Source organism: Mytilus edulis, chromosome 1 (assembly GCF_963676685.1).
Source record: "Mytilus edulis chromosome 1, xbMytEdul2.2, whole genome shotgun sequence".
Classification (NCBI taxonomy): Eukaryota; Metazoa; Mollusca; class Bivalvia; order Mytilida; family Mytilidae; genus Mytilus; species Mytilus edulis.
The window spans coordinates 83,121,525-83,142,212 of record NC_092344.1 but is presented as its reverse complement, the minus strand read 5'-3'; the positions used below and the strand labels follow the sequence as shown (position 1 = coordinate 83,142,212).

Genomic DNA, 20,688 nt, shown 5'->3' with positions numbered 1-20,688 from the left:
TTATTAAAATAATGGGCACTTTATTATAGTACAGCATCTCCCAACAACTTCCAATCAGTTTTACTTGACATATATGTTTATGACCTTGATATAGGGGTCATCCTCTCTCAACATGGTAAGTAACCGATATTACATGTAAGTAACAACTTCTTTTGGCAGACATAAAATGACAGAAAAAATGTATTTGTTTTACTGTCTAACTTTAGTGCAAGGATGTAAATATCCTTAAATTTGCATGAATGACAAAACAAAAGTTCATTTTGTGTCTTGCATTACAACTTTAAATTCCTAAAAAAAAACTCCCTCAGAGACATGGGACAAAAAGAAGAGAGAACAAAAACAAAATGGAACCATGAAAATGAGGTGAACCAATTTGACAAACATGTATACATTGCAATAATTGTATTCTGTGTATTCAGTATGATTTTGCAAGTACATATAAAGATATAAACCTCAACTACAGATTCAAAAACTAAACAAGGAACAAATTGTCTACAGGTTTGTATACAGACTTTGGAAAAAAATCAAACGTTCAAATAAATGCAATTGTTACTTTATACACAAAAATTGGTCTCCATGAAAAACTGAGTCCACAGTATACTGAATATAGTATAGTTATCTTATAACTGAAAAAAAGTTATGTTATAAGAAAACAACACTTTTTTAAGCAGTTGCTGAACAATAAAAATCATTAGTGAGGTCAAGAACAACACTGTCAACAGAGTGAACATACATATGCTGAACATAAACTTTTTAACATATGGTTTAAATTGACTGATTGTTGAATGCTTAATGTTCAGTGGTGAATATTTCATGCAAACATATTGATACAATAGATAGGTTCTGCAAGGATGTCAACCAGGAAGAAGGATGGGACTTAGTAACTGCTTTTGGAAAATGAAAGTTCACTGTATTATGTATTAAAGAGGCAGAAATCAGAACATAAGGCATTTGTCTACAAAGTGAAGAATCCAGGTCTTGTACAATTTGTATCTTCAGAAACATGGAGCTTCAAACAATACAAAAAGTTAAGATCCTTGCCAGACACATCTACTGGATATGCATCCCTTTATTTTGCATTCTGTGACATTCATAGCATGTGAGACAAAAACATGACGAAATTTTCTATATATACACTGTTAATTCCATCACTTATAACAACTTAAACAATCTACGGACTAAATGTTGCCCAGACAAAAATTCAGATAACAATGTATTATTACAAACAACATGTAAAGAGAACCGATTTATGACATTTAAACAACTGTTATAACATTCTATTCTCATTATTGTGGGTTTAGGTATACAAAATTATCCATTTAAAACATTAAGCACTACACTGTTTTATAACAAAATTGATACACATTGATTTCATTAACACTAAGATGTTCTTGGGAAGTCATTTTCTAAAGTTATGTTACAAAATTCATCATAATACAACTTCAAAGGGCACTTAATAAAAATAAAAATGACTTCTAAATACTTTCTATATATAAATATTAACGATATCAATAGTTCTATTCTTGTGCGTTAATTACACTTCATTGAACTCACCCATTTTTTAGTAAGACGTCTTCTTAATGTCCCAGACATAGTTTATTTGACAATATTATATATATCCACAATATAATTAGGAAATTCACAAAAATACTGACATGATAATGTGAAGTTTATATTAACCACAGAAGGGACACACGCCATCAACAGCAGTCACACAATCCTTTCCTTTCCTTCATCCTCATTTTAACTTCCTGTTAAACTTCAAACTTTAATTATTTCACTTCATAACCACTTTTTATTGTAAATCATATTTTATATTTTTGTATAATGCCGTATGTTCCATTTAACAATTGCAGACAGCATAAAACATATGTTTTGAAGGTATTTCAGTTAGATAATCCATTTACACAAGTTTACATCATGTATATAGCTATATAGTGTATACGTCTTTCTCAGTCAATACTTAGGTAAAGGATTGACTAGTAAATTGAATATCATATAATATTACATGTATGTCGTAAAGAAAATAAAACAAATTCAATGTCAACTGAACTTGAAAATTGATTTTTTCATGTCTTGACGATTTTCTCCTTTGTTCTATTGTACAGTTCATTAAATTTTAAGTCTTTTTTATAAAGACTAGATTAAAATTTTTCAGACATAATCTGATTATCTTAATAGGCCAAACTTAATAAGAAGTTAGTTATGAAACCCAACACTTGAAGTAATTATGTTATAAAAGGACCTTGTAACATAATTTATGAATTGTCTAGAACTCTTTGCTCCATTGACACCTTATCATTCAATCTTTTAAAAGTCAAGTTTAATTTTAAATTTCAAATTTTAATCTCCTACTGTAGAAGATTGTAAAGACTCAACCCAGTGTTTATTAAATGTTATGGCAGAAACAGTATTGTCCATATCATAAATACTATTGTACTATGCTGTTCACACTTCAGCTACAAATTATGTGGTAATGGTTAATGGGCTTATCTATGATCATTTTGATGAAAATAATACCTTCATAATATCAAGAAACTTTTAATCCACTTACATAGAGCACGGTTTTAGTCACAAACATTTACAATGGTGGTATGGAACATTTGCAACTTAAATATAATCTTTAAGTAATTAACTAGTATTTAGAAATCATTTCTTCATATTTAGTCACATGAACTGAAGTCAATTACAAACAGGCCCACCAGCCCAGTCTTGTAAAACTACTGTCAAGCCTGTAAAAACTTTTACTGGGATTTTTATCTTTTTGCAATTAGCATTAGGCCTGTGGTAGCAAAAGTTTATTCTGAAAACCAGTCTTCGATGGTAATGACAGAGAATTCTGATTACATTATTGCAGACTCATCATGTTTAGAGTTCAGAATCTTCTTCAAACCATCCATGACCCAGATATCTGAAGGTTTTTAATAATACAGATGCTTAATGATTTAAACAATTTACTGTATATATTTTTATGACTTCTTTCCTGTGGATTATTGTAGCCACATGGAGAGTTAAGTGCCTCATCTTTTTATTAATAGATAAAATGCATTGTCTTCAGGTGCAAAGTATCATACAGTCAAATAAATCATATTTAATAAGCTTTGCAGTCAAATAAAACACTGCATTTTATTTGAATTACTTCAAAAATTCTATAATTTTGCTTCCACTTTTTTTGCAGTGATTTCAGATTTATCTTGGTTATGGAAAAATGAACTTAAAGTCATGGAACGAGTGACTAGTGAAAAATAAGGTTTATCCAATTCTTGAACCAATGCATGTATATATCATAAACTTAGTCTTCTGTGCACAATTTGATCATTTTTTACACAAATATATCTTATTATGGTCAATTTTTTTTCTCTCTGTCTGTTATGGTTTAACAAATATGGCAGCTCATAAAATGCTGTGTTTATACTCCGAAGTTTACCGATTGTAACCTTATTGTCAACAATCAACAAAAAAGCATGGATATTGAGCACATGTTTAACATGTACAATCAGATAATAGTTTATTTTAGTGACAGATAATGCGTATTGCGAGCACCAGATTTTTACGAGGAGGTTCAAACTAAGGTCACTTTGCATACCGAAAATATGTCGGCTAATAATGGCTTCCTGGAAGCAAGCAATTAAAAAAAATTAAACTTGTTCTAAATGTGGACAAATTAAAGAGTTTTCTTCAGAAATAAGTATGTGTACATGAGTTTAATAATGAAAACTATCCATTTTGTTATAAAAAACATATGCATACTTTTTTTTAATTTGAGGTTTCATATGACTTTAAACATAACCTTTATAATTATCACCCATCACCCATCTACCTAGTATGCTATTATCTATTACTTTTTGGAAGATGTGAGGAATATCTTATCACGTGCAAGGCCGTAACTAGGCATCTTATTTTAGTGAGGCAAAATAATTGAGCCGAGCGAAGAGAGGCGAAGCGAGGCGAAATTTTTTTTTGGAGGGTATGAAATGAATGATGCAAAATCCTGCATTCTAGGCATTTTTAGAGAGTTTCATAATGATTTGAATTTGGACACTTTTTATATAAATTTTTCATATTTTAAGACTTTTACTTACACCAAATTTTTAACAACTTTATTTAATTTATGTGTTAGATAATCATCCAAATATCACTGATTTGAATCTGCTGCCAGAACATAGAACAAACATCGATTCAGTCAGAGTTTGCTATGGCCGGTTCAGTCAAATCGTTTCAGAATCATAATTTGGTCTGCTGATATCCTTATCGCGATGAAGGGAGCATGACAAGACCGCACAATCTCTCGCCACTCATGCATGCTCTTTTCCAAGTTTTGAGTCGTTTCAGGGTAGTCAGTGTTTCTAAAGGTAGCACATTATTATCACCATCATCAACACAATGATCAATGTCTTCTTCCAATTCCTTCTCCATCAACAATTCGGTAGCAGCATCGGTAGTAACAGTTTTGTTTGCAAAAGGAAATTAAGCTTTCCTGTAAGCACCACCATACAGTCGCAGTTACAACATATTAAACTCGCTTTTACGCTGACAAAGAGTAGACAAACTAGGGATATAATGAGATAAGATATATGTATATGATTCTATCTAGAGTAAGTATATATGATATGGGTACAGGGGAATTGGAATGGAGTTTTTGACGTTTACATGTAGGTCCGTAATTTCAAATTATTTCTGGAAATAGTTGGTGGTATTTTAGTTCCAGAATCTATAAATTTAGGGTTGGGGGTTGGGGTGTTCGATTCCGAAACCCCGAATATAAAGAAACGAAATTCCGTAGTCCCGAATAAGTAAAGACAAAATCCTGTGTTAAAGGTTCTACCATTCCTCAATAATATCAAACTGGAATATGGGATATTCTTTCAATTTTTAAGGTTAAAGAAACATGGATAAAAACTAATCCATACATGTTTCATATTATTTATATTTTATTTATCTGTAAAGAGAAAGATTAAAGTTCATGAAATGAATACGCAGACAGGACTGTCCCCTTGCGATGCCCAGTACTTGATTTGTCAAAAGTTGGTGAAACGGAGAAATGAATACGCAGACAGGAATGCCCCTTTCCGAAGACCAGTACTTGATTTGTCAGTCTACTTATCGTTTTTGGATTGTTCTAATGAAGTTATATGCAATACTCAGATTCTGTTCACAAAAAAAACCTAGTTTACTAGAATTATTCCTTCTTTACCTTCAGTGTCACTTTTCCTTTTTCTGCAAGAGCCTGTTTTTAACTAGAGATCCATGATGATTATCGTTACTAGGTTAATGTAATCGAGAAACATCACCCGTTGAGATGCTGAGTTATATCCAGGAAGAATAGTTTAAAAGGAGTGATGACAAGTTATAGAAGTTAAGGTTGAGACAGAACAACAAACGATTATTATATTTATATATATGTTTAAAAAAAAAATTAGTGTCGAAATTTTAGTGAGGCAATTGCCTCACTTGCCTCAAGGGTAGTTACGGCCTTGACGTGAAGCCCATTGAGAAAAATAGTATCCCATTTAGCCCTATGTTTTATTTTTACTCATGGTGGACATGTTGGTTGATTGGTAGGAACAAACTATACAAACTTTGTTCTAAATACTGTAAACCAACTTATTTTCGCGGATACTTTTTTTTGTGTTTAGCCCTTTCTCGTCTATTTCGTGGCCTTTTAATTTAGCTATAATTATTATTCGCGATATTTTTCTACTCGCGAAAATAAATCGCTTGCTAAAAGAAGTTGGTTTACAGTATCCAAAAGATCATTAATTCCCAGTTTGGCCATGTTGGCTGAATCTGGTTAAGTTGTTTCATAGCATACAATGTTTTTCAAAAAGTTTCTGACACTAGACTTATATATTGATTGTTACTTGATTGACAAAGACAAAGATCAAAATGATGGCAATAGTTCACATGGTCATTAAAAAAATGTCAATTCAGAGTTCTTATATTCCTTTATTCAGAGAAATATTAATTATTGATACGACAAATTTGAACGGATATCAAGATAAAGATGACAGTCTCCTTTGAAGATGACATTTCCTTTGTATGACTATAGCTAACCAACAACTATAAATATCAACATGAATAAGGTCAGAACAATCTCCACAGAAAACTCAATCATACTTAATTGTACAAACTAACAAGAATGTGTCTCCAGTACACGGATGCCCAATCCGCACTATCATTTTCTATGTTCAGTGGACCGTGAAAATGGTGGAAAATCTCTAATTTGGCATTTAACTTCATCAAAAACTACCTCGACCAAAAACTTTAACCAAAACTTTATCCTGAAGCAGGACGACGGACAAATGGACAGACAAACAGACTAACGGATGGATGAACGAACAGACAGACAGACGCACAGACCAGAAAACATAATGCCCATAAATGGGGCATAAAAACTATCATTGAAATTTTTCTTGGTCCATCAATATTTGATTTTCCTTTCCAACAAGTCCCAGTTTACTCACATTTAAGATTTTCAGTGCTCGTCTTGGGTATCCTGTCTAAAGATACCATAATGACATAATATGATTTTACAAGTTCAATATAATCCTTTAAATTTCTTTTTATAAGATGCTCTAACTAGCAGCTACAATCTTGATACTTTTTTTGGAATTTCCTCTATGGCATTTGTGTCATATAATTTAGAAGATCTATACAATTTTTTGAACAATGAAAAACTGGATAACACCATGTCCACAAAGTAGAACAATGAAATGACAAACAGTCCACAAAACACTTCACCAAAAACTTCATATTCAGCAACATGAACAAATTAATGATTTTGACATACCTATACTTGTGAGGCTTGTGCTGGAGAACATGGGTTGTCACTTTGACTTTTTATATATTAGCAAACATTTCTGCTGCATACATGACACAAGTACAATGTAAGTTTAGCCCTCATAAGAACTGAAGGTCAACTTAACAATAATCATATGTTTGTGTGTAAATATATATATATATATTGCTACCTCTGCATGCACAAAAAGTCTTCTACATTATTAACTTTCATATCTGGAAAATACTTGCTATATTCAGTAAAGTGCATTGTATCATGAACATTAATATTGACCTCAGAACAATCTGAAATACTGTTACCTGTCCTTCCCTCTGATTGATTTTTCAAAGTTTCAAAAGAACAGCTGGTAATAACTGTCTTGTAATTTGTTTATCTTTCTCAATCTGCCAGGAGGATGAATATTCAATACTTATTTCAACTGTTGTCTATATCGATAGAAACAATCTTAATGTATCATCAGTATGTATCCATCATTGGGTTTTTTAATTTTGATACCATAGGGTAAACTTGTAATTTAATACAATTTTAACTTTCTCTTAACAAATTGTTTATGTTGATTTAAAAAAAAAGACAAATGCCATATAGCTTTCTAGAGTTTTCATTGTATTGTAGATAAAACTTCTTTTTGAAGAAAAATGTTGTGACCTTGACCTTACTGCAGGTAATGTGCATTTGCACCATTTTTCAATCAGTTCAAAAGTGACATGAAAAACAGAAGAAAATTGTAACATATAAATGATCATGCATCAACTCTGAAAAAATATAATGCAATACTGATTCATAATGTCATGAATGTATACACTGTAAAGCAGACTATTTTTGCACTGGAAAAAAAACACACAAAAAAAACCATACAAACGAAATCGCTCCTTTAAAAAATGCAACATTAAATGATAATGTTTCAACTTTCATTAATTATTTAAATGACCACCCAATCTGAGGAAAAATGCAATATCATATCATAAATAAGCAGATTCAATAATTGGCTAACAAGCCATTAGGGCATAATTAGTGCCAATAATAATATGAACAAATACAGATTTTAGTCTCCTATATATATACACATGATATAGAGGACATATGTCTCCTATATTTCCTGTTTGCCTTTTAGCATCATCAGAAATAAATAATAAATATATGTTCAAATTTAAAATAGTAAAACTGGATATCCTCTCTTCCTGCAGAACAATCTGCGGAGGTTTGGTTCTGTTGCGTAGTCTAGCTTTTCATTTGATATTTATTTGTGATCATTTGCCCTTCCTCCCTTAGTCCAGCGGATATCAGAATAATTGATCACTTTATGGTATAAGCATGAAACTTGGCATAGCAGGGATAGAACGTAAGACTTTTGCAATGGTAGCCCACAGCTTAAATTTTGTAGCCCACATATATAGTCCTATACAAGAAAAGCAGAAATTTAAGTAGTCCACACCAAATTTTAGGGGTCATTGGCCTGTGGGCCCCTGCTAATTTCATACCCTGCATAGTGAAAGACAAAAGGGTATAAAAAAATCCAATATGGCCAACTTTAGGTATTGGGAATACAAAATCATACACTTGACGAAGTCTACGAATAAGCATGAGTTTAGTAGATATCACAAATTGAAGGAAACACATTAAAGAACTGTATGACAACCTTGTTGGGCAATGAGAAACCACAGAAATCAAATCAATATTGGTAATAATGAATCCAAAACTGGAGGTCGAAAGTTTCATTTCCTCCAGAAGAGTGTGTTGAAGTATCAATTATGATTTCTTTTGGTCAGGACGGTAGCAGACAAAAATTATGTGACCCCTTCGGATTATCACTGAACCATCCAGTTTGGCAAAGGGAGATAACAATATCAATATGTATTACTACATTGTATTAAAATGTGAGGTGTACACATTAAATTCTTTTAAAAGTCTGCTAAAAAATAATTAAGTGTATAAATAGGAAGAAATGCAGATTAACAAATCAAATATGTGTTGAGAAAAGACAATGTATCCATCCTTTGAGTTCAGCTTTTTTCAACTTATCTTTTTTTGTAGTTAGTTCTTATGCCACTAACCCAGGTTAGGAGAGGGTTGATGTGCATGTCCCAAGCCTGAAGATGATGGGGGAAAAATCAAAATATGTGTGGAGAGCTGTGATGGTCATTGTTAAACAAGGACTTTCAGATGGATTCATAAATGTTGCCTTTCAACTGACCAATCTAGTTATTCCAAAACAAAAGTTGTTAAACTTCTAACTTCTCATAACCTCTCAGATTCTGATCTAATATTCCCCATTCATCAACAAAAGATACCTAGTTTTACCATGTTTACAGGCTTCACCCAAACATTTCCATTGCTACCATTAATTTACTTCAAATACTATACATCTACAGTAATGTACTACAATTTACAACTGCACTCTTACTGTACTGTGTAAGGTGGTTTGGTTGATTTGTAAGCAATTTTTTGGCACTGAAAATACCTCAACACAGACAATTGTGTATGATGCTTCTGTGCTCCAAATAAAAAGCCTCATGAAACAAACTGATCTTAACCAACAAAGAAATTCCTGTATTCTCATCAGACATAAAAATAGGAGGATAAATAGCAAAAAATAGCACAAATTGATGTAGCAGTAATACCACACATCAAAAGAACGAAACTGTTAATCTGATGCAGATCTGCTTCACCAATTCATACCTGCCAACTTTCATCAAATTATATGTAAATTTTGTGAAAAACTTATCTTTATGTTGTTGTTTTTTACAATTTGAGGTTGATTTTTTGTTTTATAAAAACAAATGAAAGATGTGCATTCAAAACATTCCTTCATCAGATGTCATTGTTCAAAGAATCAGCATACTATTATTTGTAGATTTGTAAACCCACATTACATGTACTTATCTTGCCTAACTTTTGATTAATAAGGAACTGTACATTTCTTAAAATCTGCACTTTTATATAATTGAATGTCCAACTTTATATGGTTACTTTTCTTTGCATTTCAAATTTGAGAATAATTTATAATCATTGATAATTAGGCTCATCTTTCATAAGTCTTAATCTACATGCTTTTACTACTTACTGTTTTAGATTCAAAAAGTCTAACAAGGTTTCTGACTGAGTTTCTTCCTCCATCACGAACCATAGAAACTAAACTCCTTTCCCTTTTTTTAGGAATGTTTTCCTTATTTGAGACTAACACTTCAGACTTTGACCGTCTCTCCCGACCACTTCGACTCCTGAATCTACTTCTAGATTCTCTAGATTTACATGGTTTGTCATCTTCCACAAATCCTACTTTCTTGTTAGACTTGTTCGACTTGCTTGATTTGGTTGACATTTTCAAAGAAAATTTTCCCACTACAAGTGACAATCTGTTTATGATATCTGCACGAATTGCTGATTTTTAAACAGATAGTTCACATATCTGTTAACCATAAACTGAATCTGCTCATATGAAATTCTCATCAAATAATATAAAAAAACATCTTCCTTATTAATATGAAAAATCCTAAAATATCATAACACCAATTTCAAGGAGTCAACAAAATTGACAACTACTAAGGAGCAATTATATTTACCACTTTAAAATCCACTTGTTTTTCAAAATATAATTATGAAGAAACAAATATTTCTATTTAGTAACGCCTAGATCAGTTATGCTGGAATTTCACTTTCACAACTGTTTCAATTATTAGTTTTCTTTCATTTCTTTTGTAATGTAACCTGATTGTTACAAACTAGATAAAAATCGTGTTTGAAGTAATCACTCATTCATAAAAGTCTGTTGTATTTTATATATTACACCTTTAGACAGTCAATATATTTATATTGCTTTGATTGTATCACACTTATATTTCAATTGTTCATGTCAGAAAAAAATTGAATTTTCACAAAGTATTTCTTTCATAAATATACTAAACTTTTATGGTTTAATGGTGAAATAATTTCCCCCATATAATTATACATGTATATGTTATGTACTTTTCAAGTAGAAATATCAGCAACACTCATTAATAAAAATATAATATGAAGTGTTCACTCTATCAACTTTCTTAACTATCACAACATATATGATTCCATCAAATATCTTTTCGAGGGAAAAAAATGTCCAAATTGAAAGAAGGTTCCATGCTTTCACAAAATATTCCTGGAATGAATTTATAGTCTCTTGTGTAGTTCATCAATTGATTTCATATTCATCATGTTAACGAGCATCCTTAATCCATGTACAAACTAATTAATAATCGTTTGTAATGGTACATCTTTTTATACATATGCTACCTTGAAGGCTCTTTTCAAGTCAATGATTCTGAGATACATTTCCATTCAAGCAATGTTGATTTCCTGATCAATTATAACATGGATTTTGTCAATACCAATTAATTCTAAACCATGTGCTCAATTTTCATGTTCAATAATTTTAACAAAAGGAGCTGTTTAATACTAAATAAAATGGTATACTTCACAATAAGATCCAAGAAAGAAAATCGTCATTAGCCTTCCTGCAATTGTGATGGAAATTTCAGTATTTTTCTCACACAATCTCCACTATTGGTAAACTAATTCCAAGTTAATTGAAAAAATTTCAACATCACTACTCTAAAATCTCCAAGCAAACGCAGATTTCTATTTAAAAAGTGAATACACAACAAATAAGACTAAGATCCTTATCACTAGTTGAAATTGTTACAATATTAGGACATACCACGACTATACCAAAGCCTTCTGACAGATCACCTTTCATTTAATCTCATTAAAATGATGAATACTAGATTCCTAGTAAGATCTTCTATTCAATAAAACTATGGTCATCAAGCAAATTGTCTCTTTTCCATTTGTCACATTTCATGCAGTCATGCAGCTTTTTATCAAGAAAAACAAATCGGCACTTTCTCCAAAGCTTAAATTTCCATGAAGTTTACAATGTGCCTCTTGTTTGAAATTCCACCTGTTAGCACATGTATAAAGATGTAACTACTTATCTCTCCATCTTTCTGCATTGAAGGAATTTTCATTTAACAAACTCACACTTTTTTTTACAAATTGATATCTTAATGACTCTAAGCTTACTACACAAAATTTAAATTACACCATAAAAAGATCATTTCACTAGGAATCTGATGGATAATTTACGCTCCAGGTGATCTGAAAATGATCTTAGCTGCCAAAAGGTTAACTGCAAATTATCTTATGATGTAAATTTCACCTCTTCCTGTGTATATAATGCAAGAAATTGGAATTGAGCTTCTCTAAGATCTTCCACAAGGGTTTCAATGATTATTGCTGACCATATGATATCGTAATTATCTTATAAACACTTTCTCCTGTTACCTGATGGAAGGTAAAAATATTTCACATCAAAACATCAGAAATGTTTAGAACAATGTGCAAAAACTTGTCCAAACAGGCAGAAATAGTTCCTCTCTAGTTTCAAAACATGTTCCAATATAAAAGCACTATTTCAAAACTTCCTTATTTTCAACAAATATTTGAACAAATTTCATAATTTCATTTCCTTTACAGAAACTATTACTTCTCGTAAATATTATGGCATCAATTTAGATTATTGTATTTACAAACTCCCAAGCTTGAACACACAACAATATAACAAGACCGTTCCTACTTTTCCATTCTTTAGTGATCAACATGATAAAATATTAAAATGTAAATCCCAACAGAAAATATGTATGATTAATGGATATATTGGTTAAGAAGATTTACAGGTAAGAAATGGTGTCATATTGTGTATTACATCACTATTAAATAATAATTTATTATATTTGTCATGTTTCTATTATATACATTTTGTAGATGTACTTAAAATTGAGAATGGAAATGGGGGAATTTGAGATTTCAACCCCACCAAAGAGCAGAAAACAGCAGAAGGCCACCAATGGGTCTTCAACACAGCGAGAAAATCCTGCACCCTTTGAAGTTCAAATGATTTAATAAGTTCCCCCTGTTGAAGCCTCATGACACAAAATAGAATCCTCTTATATTTGAACAGATTAAAATACCATTACCCTATTTACAAATCAATATAGAAATTTCAATATGTTCCACAGATCATTCAGTAAAAGAGCTATCAATGTGTTCATTGTAATTCTATCCTTTTATTTTGTACTTCAAGAAAAGATTGCAAAATGCATAATTGATAATTCTTTCAATAAACTGCTGTAAAGGACATATAAATTTTTATATTTTTGATATCAAAATTATTTGTCTTTGGAACATAATATAGACATTTTTTAAAAGCTTTTCCATTTTTACATCCCTCCATTTGTCAAGTCATTGATTAAAACAAATGTATTTAAACAATATTCTATCCCAGGTCAGTGAAAGTAGAAAATTATTGATGAAACCACAAAAACCTCATTGATTTGGAGTACATTAACATTTAAATATCCATCTGATGGCATCAGCATACCAATTGCCTTTGGAATGGTACCAACATTTTCAAGGTTTAGTAGATGTGATGATATAATTTAAATATATATATAAAGAAACAAATATCCATTATTTATTCAAGACAAATATAATGTTATTGTTTATTTGTCATGGTAATATTAATATTAGAAAATAACTTCTCTTGTTACTAGCAGCTACAAGGGTAAATATATTATAAGTTCTACATCCAGTGGGGAGTTGAAGCATTACCATCTCACGCATCATTTCATCGATGTGCACAGCTAGGTTATAAGGAGTCTGTATCAGACATTTATAAGTTACATGTATTTAAGGATGTTCGCTTGTCATGTTTTGGGATTTTTGACAAATTTTCAGAATCCTCTGGTTTTATCCATTTGAATGCCTTAACATTTTTTGCCCATTGACCCTCATTTTTCTTTTTATAAATCTTTTACTTGTATAATTATAATCCATCTGTAAAAGTCTTATAAAATCTTTGCTATTTTTTAATAGCTTTTGAGAACTTAAACTTGGCAATGATAAACTATGAAAAATCAAGAGAGAATATTTTCCTGCCAAAATTTCAATGGCTAATATCTCCACAACAAGCACATTGACCTATATAAGTTTTTTGCTTTTTTGGTTCCTTCATTAATCCCCTATCAATATATACTAGTGTTATGAAAATCTTGTTATTTTGAAACTGAGTAGCAAACCTCCTTAACTAATGTTCTGGCCTGATTTTAGAAAACCCTTCCCAATTCCATTAAATAAATGGGGAATGTGTCCATGAGACACAGATGATGCCCCAGCTTGCATATCGTATAAAGTTATAAAGGGACATAACTGAAGGACGGTAAAAGTGATGATACAAAAATGTGTCCTTGATCTGAGTTTGGTGGTAATAAGCTTAAGTATTGTGTAAAGTTTCATAATGTTTGATTCGGGCAAACTTTAGTTAGAGATAAAAACTAAAAATTTTGCAATTTTTCTATTAGTAAAGGGGCATAACTCTAGAATGGTAAAGTGTTGCCATCAAAATCAAAACTTGATCTGTGTTTTGTGATAATGTTAAAGCATTCTGTATAATGTTTCATAACATTTGGTTAAAGCAAAATTCAATTAAAGATATGAAACTAAAAATTCAGCAATTTTTCCATTTATAAAGGGGCATAACTCTATGATCTGTATTTTGTGGTACTAAGCATTGTGTATAAGTTTCATAACATTTGGTTGAGGCAAACTAAAGTTAGTGATTGGAAACCAACATTGGGATGTACGTAAGTAAGTACGGACAGACAAGGGTAAAACATAATGCCCCCTCCGCTATGGTGGGGGCATAAAAAAAACTTTAGTACTGCAAAAGTACTTATATAATCAATTTGCTTGGCTTGGACACAATTTACATGTTTGTGGGTAAATAACTTGTAGTACTTGAAAAGCACATTTATTTCAGGATATAATTTGTCATTGAGTTAACCTAAACCAAACTGCATACTTGCAGAATGATTGTTTCAGGATTGCTGGATACACCAAGGTATATGTGTCTATAAGACAGCAACCTTTACAATAACATAAGAGCTGTGAGAAATCCAGACAAATATTTTTTTAATCCAAAATACATCTCTTCAAAAAGAAGATATAGATTATAGTACCTTCTGCAACATAAAGCTTTATCCAAATACAGATACCAAAACTGAATTGGCAAAGAAGCTACCTTTCTCAAGACAAGAAAAATGATCTTTTGCATAAGGGTTAAACTATATTTCTTTTAATGATATATATGCGTGTAAATTAATTGCTAAAACAAATTTATTTTCACTTGATTTAGGGAAGATGTGTGCTGAACAATTATTACAGCCTTTAAAGACTGCAATCTTAAAATTGCTGTAAAGCAGTCTTATATTTGGAATCTGCCTTTTATGTTCAATTCAAATTCAGTGTTTATACATTGGTTTATACTTGTACTTGTAAAATGCATGAAATTACCTTATTTTGATCGATACATTATACATATAAATTTACACCAGCTGTTGTGCTTGGATTGTGACAGAAGGAATAATACATCGTATGACTTTGTGATTACGTTGTTACATGTACTAAGGCAATAAAGTATTAAAAAAAATATAGATTTGAAAAAGTATTGACCATTTACAAACTACATAACAACATGTGTATAAATTCATCATATTATTTAATCAATAATCAATAAAGACAAAAACTAGTTTGTGTAACAGTCAAATGATGAAGCTTTGACACAAGACAATGAGTCATGTTAAATGTAATGTTAAGTACACATGTACTGTAGGCATGCTTGTTTACTGTAATTCAGGGATCAGTTACAATAATTGTTAACCAGATGTGTGGGTACATTTTTGTACATCTTGTTTGTCTCAGTCTACAGTTTTATGAATTATCTGTCAACAGAACTGGAACTAAATGCAAAGTCATTCTGAAAGTCATCATTTATCATTATAATCTATATAATTTACAAAAAATCAACTCATAATTAAGGGTAAACATTTTATTTTTTTTTATTAATAACCTGCTACGTATACTCACTGTAAAGACAATGCTTCAACCACTTTTCTTAAGAAAATGAATTGTTTATGTCTGAATTGCTTTAATTATCAATAATCAAAGAGCTGAAAGATCTGAAGAAAAATGACGCCACTGTCTCTAATATTGGGATAGTTTTTATGCAAGTCTTGATTTTCACATACCGTAATTAGTTTAACAATGCAACATGTATCGTAAGCATATAATTGATATTCGTATATGTGTGTGTGTGTGAAGTGAAGGTGACAACTGGCTGGTTTTTTAAGACAAATGAATAGGTCAAGACTAGCTGAATTGTACAAATAAATACCGTAGAAAGGCTTGTATATTTCTCACTGGTACATAGTCTGAATCTGAGTCCGTTCGCTTCCATTCACGTTTGCGCCCACTCATTTTCACCCCTTTCACTTTCACACCCTACATGTTCGCACCCAATCTTAATTGGTTTTGTGTTTAACAACTATGTAAGCAAGTGTTTTCTTATAAGTATAATTGTTGTCATTGTCTCAAAATAAAGTGAGACAGCAATTTTTTTTTTTGTGTTGAATAAATCTTAATTATGTTTTGGATAAGGTATTGCTAAAAATAATAATAATCCTTTCTAAATAAAGTGGTATTTTGTCAACGTTTTATTTTGTGTTGAATAACTCTTAATCATGTTTTGGTTAGTGTATTGCTATAACTTGTTTCATTGACTTGTTTCAAAATGAAGTGAGATTCTGACTACCATGACTATGTTTGTTTCTGCGTGTTGAATATATTTTATCATGTTTTGGTTATATTAGTGGATTGCTATATTTTGGTTTCTATGTTTTATTGTTTCGTTGTTTCAGATCAATGGGACCAAGCTGTTAAAAACAATTATCTTTTGTGTTTTTTCCTTTAAAATCTTCAATGTTTTACTCATACTAAGCTATAAATACATTCAGTATTTACACCCAAGCAATTTAAAACAACAACCATAATTTTCCAATTATTCAACTTGAATTTGAATTAAAATTGGGCGTGAATGAGTAGAGTGTGAATGTGCGAACGTGTAGGGTGCGAAAATGTATTGGGCACAAACAGACCTGATGCCACACAGTCTGAACCCCCTTCTCCCACAAAATATTAAGTAAATAATCTTTTTGTTACTGCTATCAAAGGTCTAATGAAACTCAGATAGTTTCAAACATTTATCAAAGAATTCTAGTCAAACTGGCACCTAGTTAAATTGGCACCTGAACGTCGTAGGAAGGCGTCCCAGAAAAATAATAAAATAGCCTTGCCAGACGTCATAATTATTTGGACTAATACATGAGATATTGTGTATTTTTCTGCATTATTTTAACCAGTTGAGCATTTTACAGGATTGTTGGTTTAATGCTGTTAAAACTTTACTGAAAAACAAACACCTTAAATTTGCTAATTATTTGGCATGAAAGTTTGATTTATTGAAAGGGACTCATAGTTTTCCATTTTATTTTAATAATTGACTTGTTTTTACAATTACACAAATTGTCTAATTGTTAAAACAACAGCTTTGGTAAGGGCTTCGTTGTTTACCTTTATACACTACATATTCACTTTCGTTTCGTGGTTTACCAAAATACACAACAACATATTCACTATGTACTTGGTACCAGTAATTAATTAATTGAATAGAAAATATTATATCAAATATTATTGGATGCCGAATTGACGTCGAATAGGTGCCGATTTGACTAGATGCCAATTTAACCAGGTGCCGACTTGACTTGTACGTTTCAATTCCTCTGCGATCGTTTGCGGTATTTTCTTGAGAAAACCTATTTTCCATCATCAAAGAGAAGAAGAAACTGCTTTAAAATGATCCTGGAACGCTTCATGATTGTTAAAATAAGTTTAATTCACTCAAAAACAATTTTAAAACTTGCGATTAAACAGGAAGTTTCCAAAGCACGTGTAAAAGAAGAAATTAACCGGTGAGAGTGGAAATCCGTATATGACAGATATCCCTATAGTACGACTTTGAAAGTAAAACAGTTCAATCCTTTTGTAAAACAATCTTTAATATACCTATCACATTAATGTTTGAATGGTCTTAAGCTTATTCAAACCATATAAGTCGGTATGAAACACCAAAACGGAATGAACAATAACCGATTACGTTTTGTAGTTTACAAATTCTAAAACTGGTTCCCGTCAAACTACAACACTTTGTTCGAGTGTAGTGGAATACAAGCAAAAACCAGTGTAAACTGGGTCCTGGCTGGTTTAATACTACACAATGATGCATAATGATAACACAAGCAGATACCAGTTTGTTTGGAAAATAGAAAATACGAAACCAAGCGCGGTAGGCAGAGCAATGTAATGAAGTTCAGGTCGGCAGTTATGGAACAATGACTGCGTCATTTTCCAAAAATTGATGTTTTATCAACTTGCTAAAAATTGAAAATGTCTGATGACGTAAGCGACTGAAAGCCAGTATCGTAAACAACAGGGCGACTTGTTTTCGCTTTTTGGGGTCGGGAAAGCGACTTTTTCGCCCAAGTCGCCTAGTAGCGTGAGCCCTGCATGTAACTATGTCTTGCTTTCACTACAAAATGTTTCAATCTTGACAAAGAGGAACGTTAGGTATGGCAAAGTTGAAATTGTCTTTTTCTGATTGTGTCATAAATAGTTTCTATTTATCAATTTTGTAAGGATACAGTTATGTCTAAAAATGGACAATATTTACAGTTATTGTTTAGTCCTATTGGATAAATCCATCAATATAATATATCTCTTTCATGGCACATACAACAAGGTGACTTATGTTGTTCTACTTTAAAAGAAGCCAATGAAAATTACCTTGCTTACTAAAAAAAGTTTGGTCAGTCTTGAGAATCAAATGAATGTTTTTTTCTGATAAATATTTAAAAACTTTAAATGCTCAAAGGGAGATAACTACAACTGATAAAAGCACCAACTGTCATTATCATCTACAGTTGCAATGCTTTCATATTGCAGCATTGAAAATTATCTGACAAACCTCACTATCCCTATATATGCTCTGTCCAAAAGTTATATTTGCAGACACAAACACAGTATTTACAAATATACTGATACAAAAAATATTATATATATTTACAACAGCAAATACAGGCAGAGCTCATGATCACACTTCTTCAAAATCATAGGCAGAAGTAACTTTTCTTTTTTAAAATTGATAGGGAGAAGTGGTAAGATATAAAATAATATAATAATATAAATACTTTATTTAAAGTACTTCTCTCTCTTCTGTGTTATTTGAAAGAGAAGTGCTCACTGGTTCGCGGCCCTACAATATTGGGTTTTTACTATATTTAAAAATATATATATATATCATATATATTGTTCAATTCACATCTGGGTATATATATGTTGTACTAAGATACAAGTTGCTAAACTTCAACTTATTAAAATACTACCGTGACCAATAACTTTAACCTGAAGTGGGACAGACAAATGGACTAACGAAATGAACACTCAGACTGAAAGTCACATTACATCCCTAGGTGGGACCTAAAAATTGCTGTTTCGTCAACTTGGTAAAAATTGAAACTTTTTGAACAATACATCATGTTGAGTAAATATTGCTTTTGACAGTTGGGAAAAGCGAAGTGATGGAGGGGAAAGTGAGTTTTTCGCCCCACTGAGTATACTGCTAGCGCGATCCCTGTACAGATATATTGGTTTTACAATGAACTATTTGGCAATTATTTAGTGTTTTGAATTATTCTGATTAAGATTCATTCATACATGTAGATATATAGGGAACATTACCGGTACATATATTTTAATTGTATAACTAGACTGAGCTTGATTTTTTATGTTTATAATCAAGTATTTACATGAAAAGTTACTATAAATGTAGATCTTGATGGATCAAGAAATGTTTTCTAATACATATGTTGATTTTACAGGTAAATAAATTTACATGGGACTAAATAAAATAACTCTGTAAGCTTAACAACTGTGTCCTGTCCCTTAACTCAGTTGCACCAAAATTTTTCAAAATATCTAGGATCATTTGACCTAAACTTAAAGTAAATCATATTGCTACCCAACACCAGATGACTTGACAATGATAAAACATGGAGCAAAATGCATGCAACAAAGATAAAGGTATCAATAATAAATGAGTCTTTTTATTATGACACAGAAGATTTAAATTGAAGGGTTAACTCTAATTCAATTTATAACTTACATTTAATTAACATAATAGCACTAGTCATTTCTAGAAAACTGCATTGAATTTTTTTTTTAAAAACTTGATTTTATTGAAATGTGAATCTATTCTTCATACTCATACACCTTATTGCTATTTACAGCTGACCCGAGAATATGTCCCGCCTGAACTATTGACATCAAACAAGAATCACTTTTCCATGGTAGCGTCAGATATTTTGTATTGTGACATCAAAATTTTACAGGAACCTGTGTGATGTTCAGTAGTGGCAGACAAATAGCGATAAGGTGTATTGTAAAAATCCAGTTCTTTTTTCAAATATCTAACATTTTTTATTTTAGCGAATGTATACATAATACAGTCATGACAGTGCATAGCCTAACTGCATTCGTGTGCACTTTCCTAACATGTCAACATTATATAGGTCAGGTTTATAAATTGTATAATGTATTTGAAAATAAAAACAAATAACAAATGAATATCTTGCATTCTTTGGAAAAATTGTGTCTACTGTAGATGTTGAACTTTGCATTTTATTTAAATAAACGGCATAAATCATGTAAAGTTTGTCATGTCAATTGAAGTTTACTAAAATGTTTAACGACTTCATATATATAAGCACTTGTCAGAAAGGAAATAGAAACTTAAATGATTGTAACAACGGATTTAGTGGCGACCTGAGCTTGTTGACAAACGGAAATCGAAATGTGAATCATCGCATTAATCATAGCTGAAGTTTAAGCCCGCTGCTTTATAAACTAAAGAG

General features: G+C 31.2%; 1 protein-coding gene across 27 annotated transcripts in view; it reads right to left on the bottom strand.

Annotated features, from left to right (window-relative positions):
- The window catches only part of LOC139492277 (FERM domain-containing protein 4A-like), a 75,916-nt gene that overhangs the window by 55,079 nt on the left and 149 nt on the right, over positions 1-20,688 (bottom strand). For 9 of the 27 annotated variants that reach the window (XR_011656806.1, XR_011656808.1, XR_011656814.1 and 6 more), the window contains exon 1: positions 9,861-12,423. The exons of 9 other annotated variants lie outside the window; for them this stretch is intronic. Coding sequence is in view for 11 of the 18 variants with exons in the window: in XM_071280497.1 (XP_071136598.1) it covers positions 9,861-10,118 (258 nt within the window). In the remaining 7 variants the exon portion in view is untranslated. Of the gene's footprint in view, positions 1-1,554; positions 2,172-9,860; positions 12,424-20,688 lie in introns of those variants that run through there. 9 more of the 27 variants (XR_011656816.1, XR_011656825.1, XM_071280545.1 and 6 more) reach the window with 3 other exon arrangements.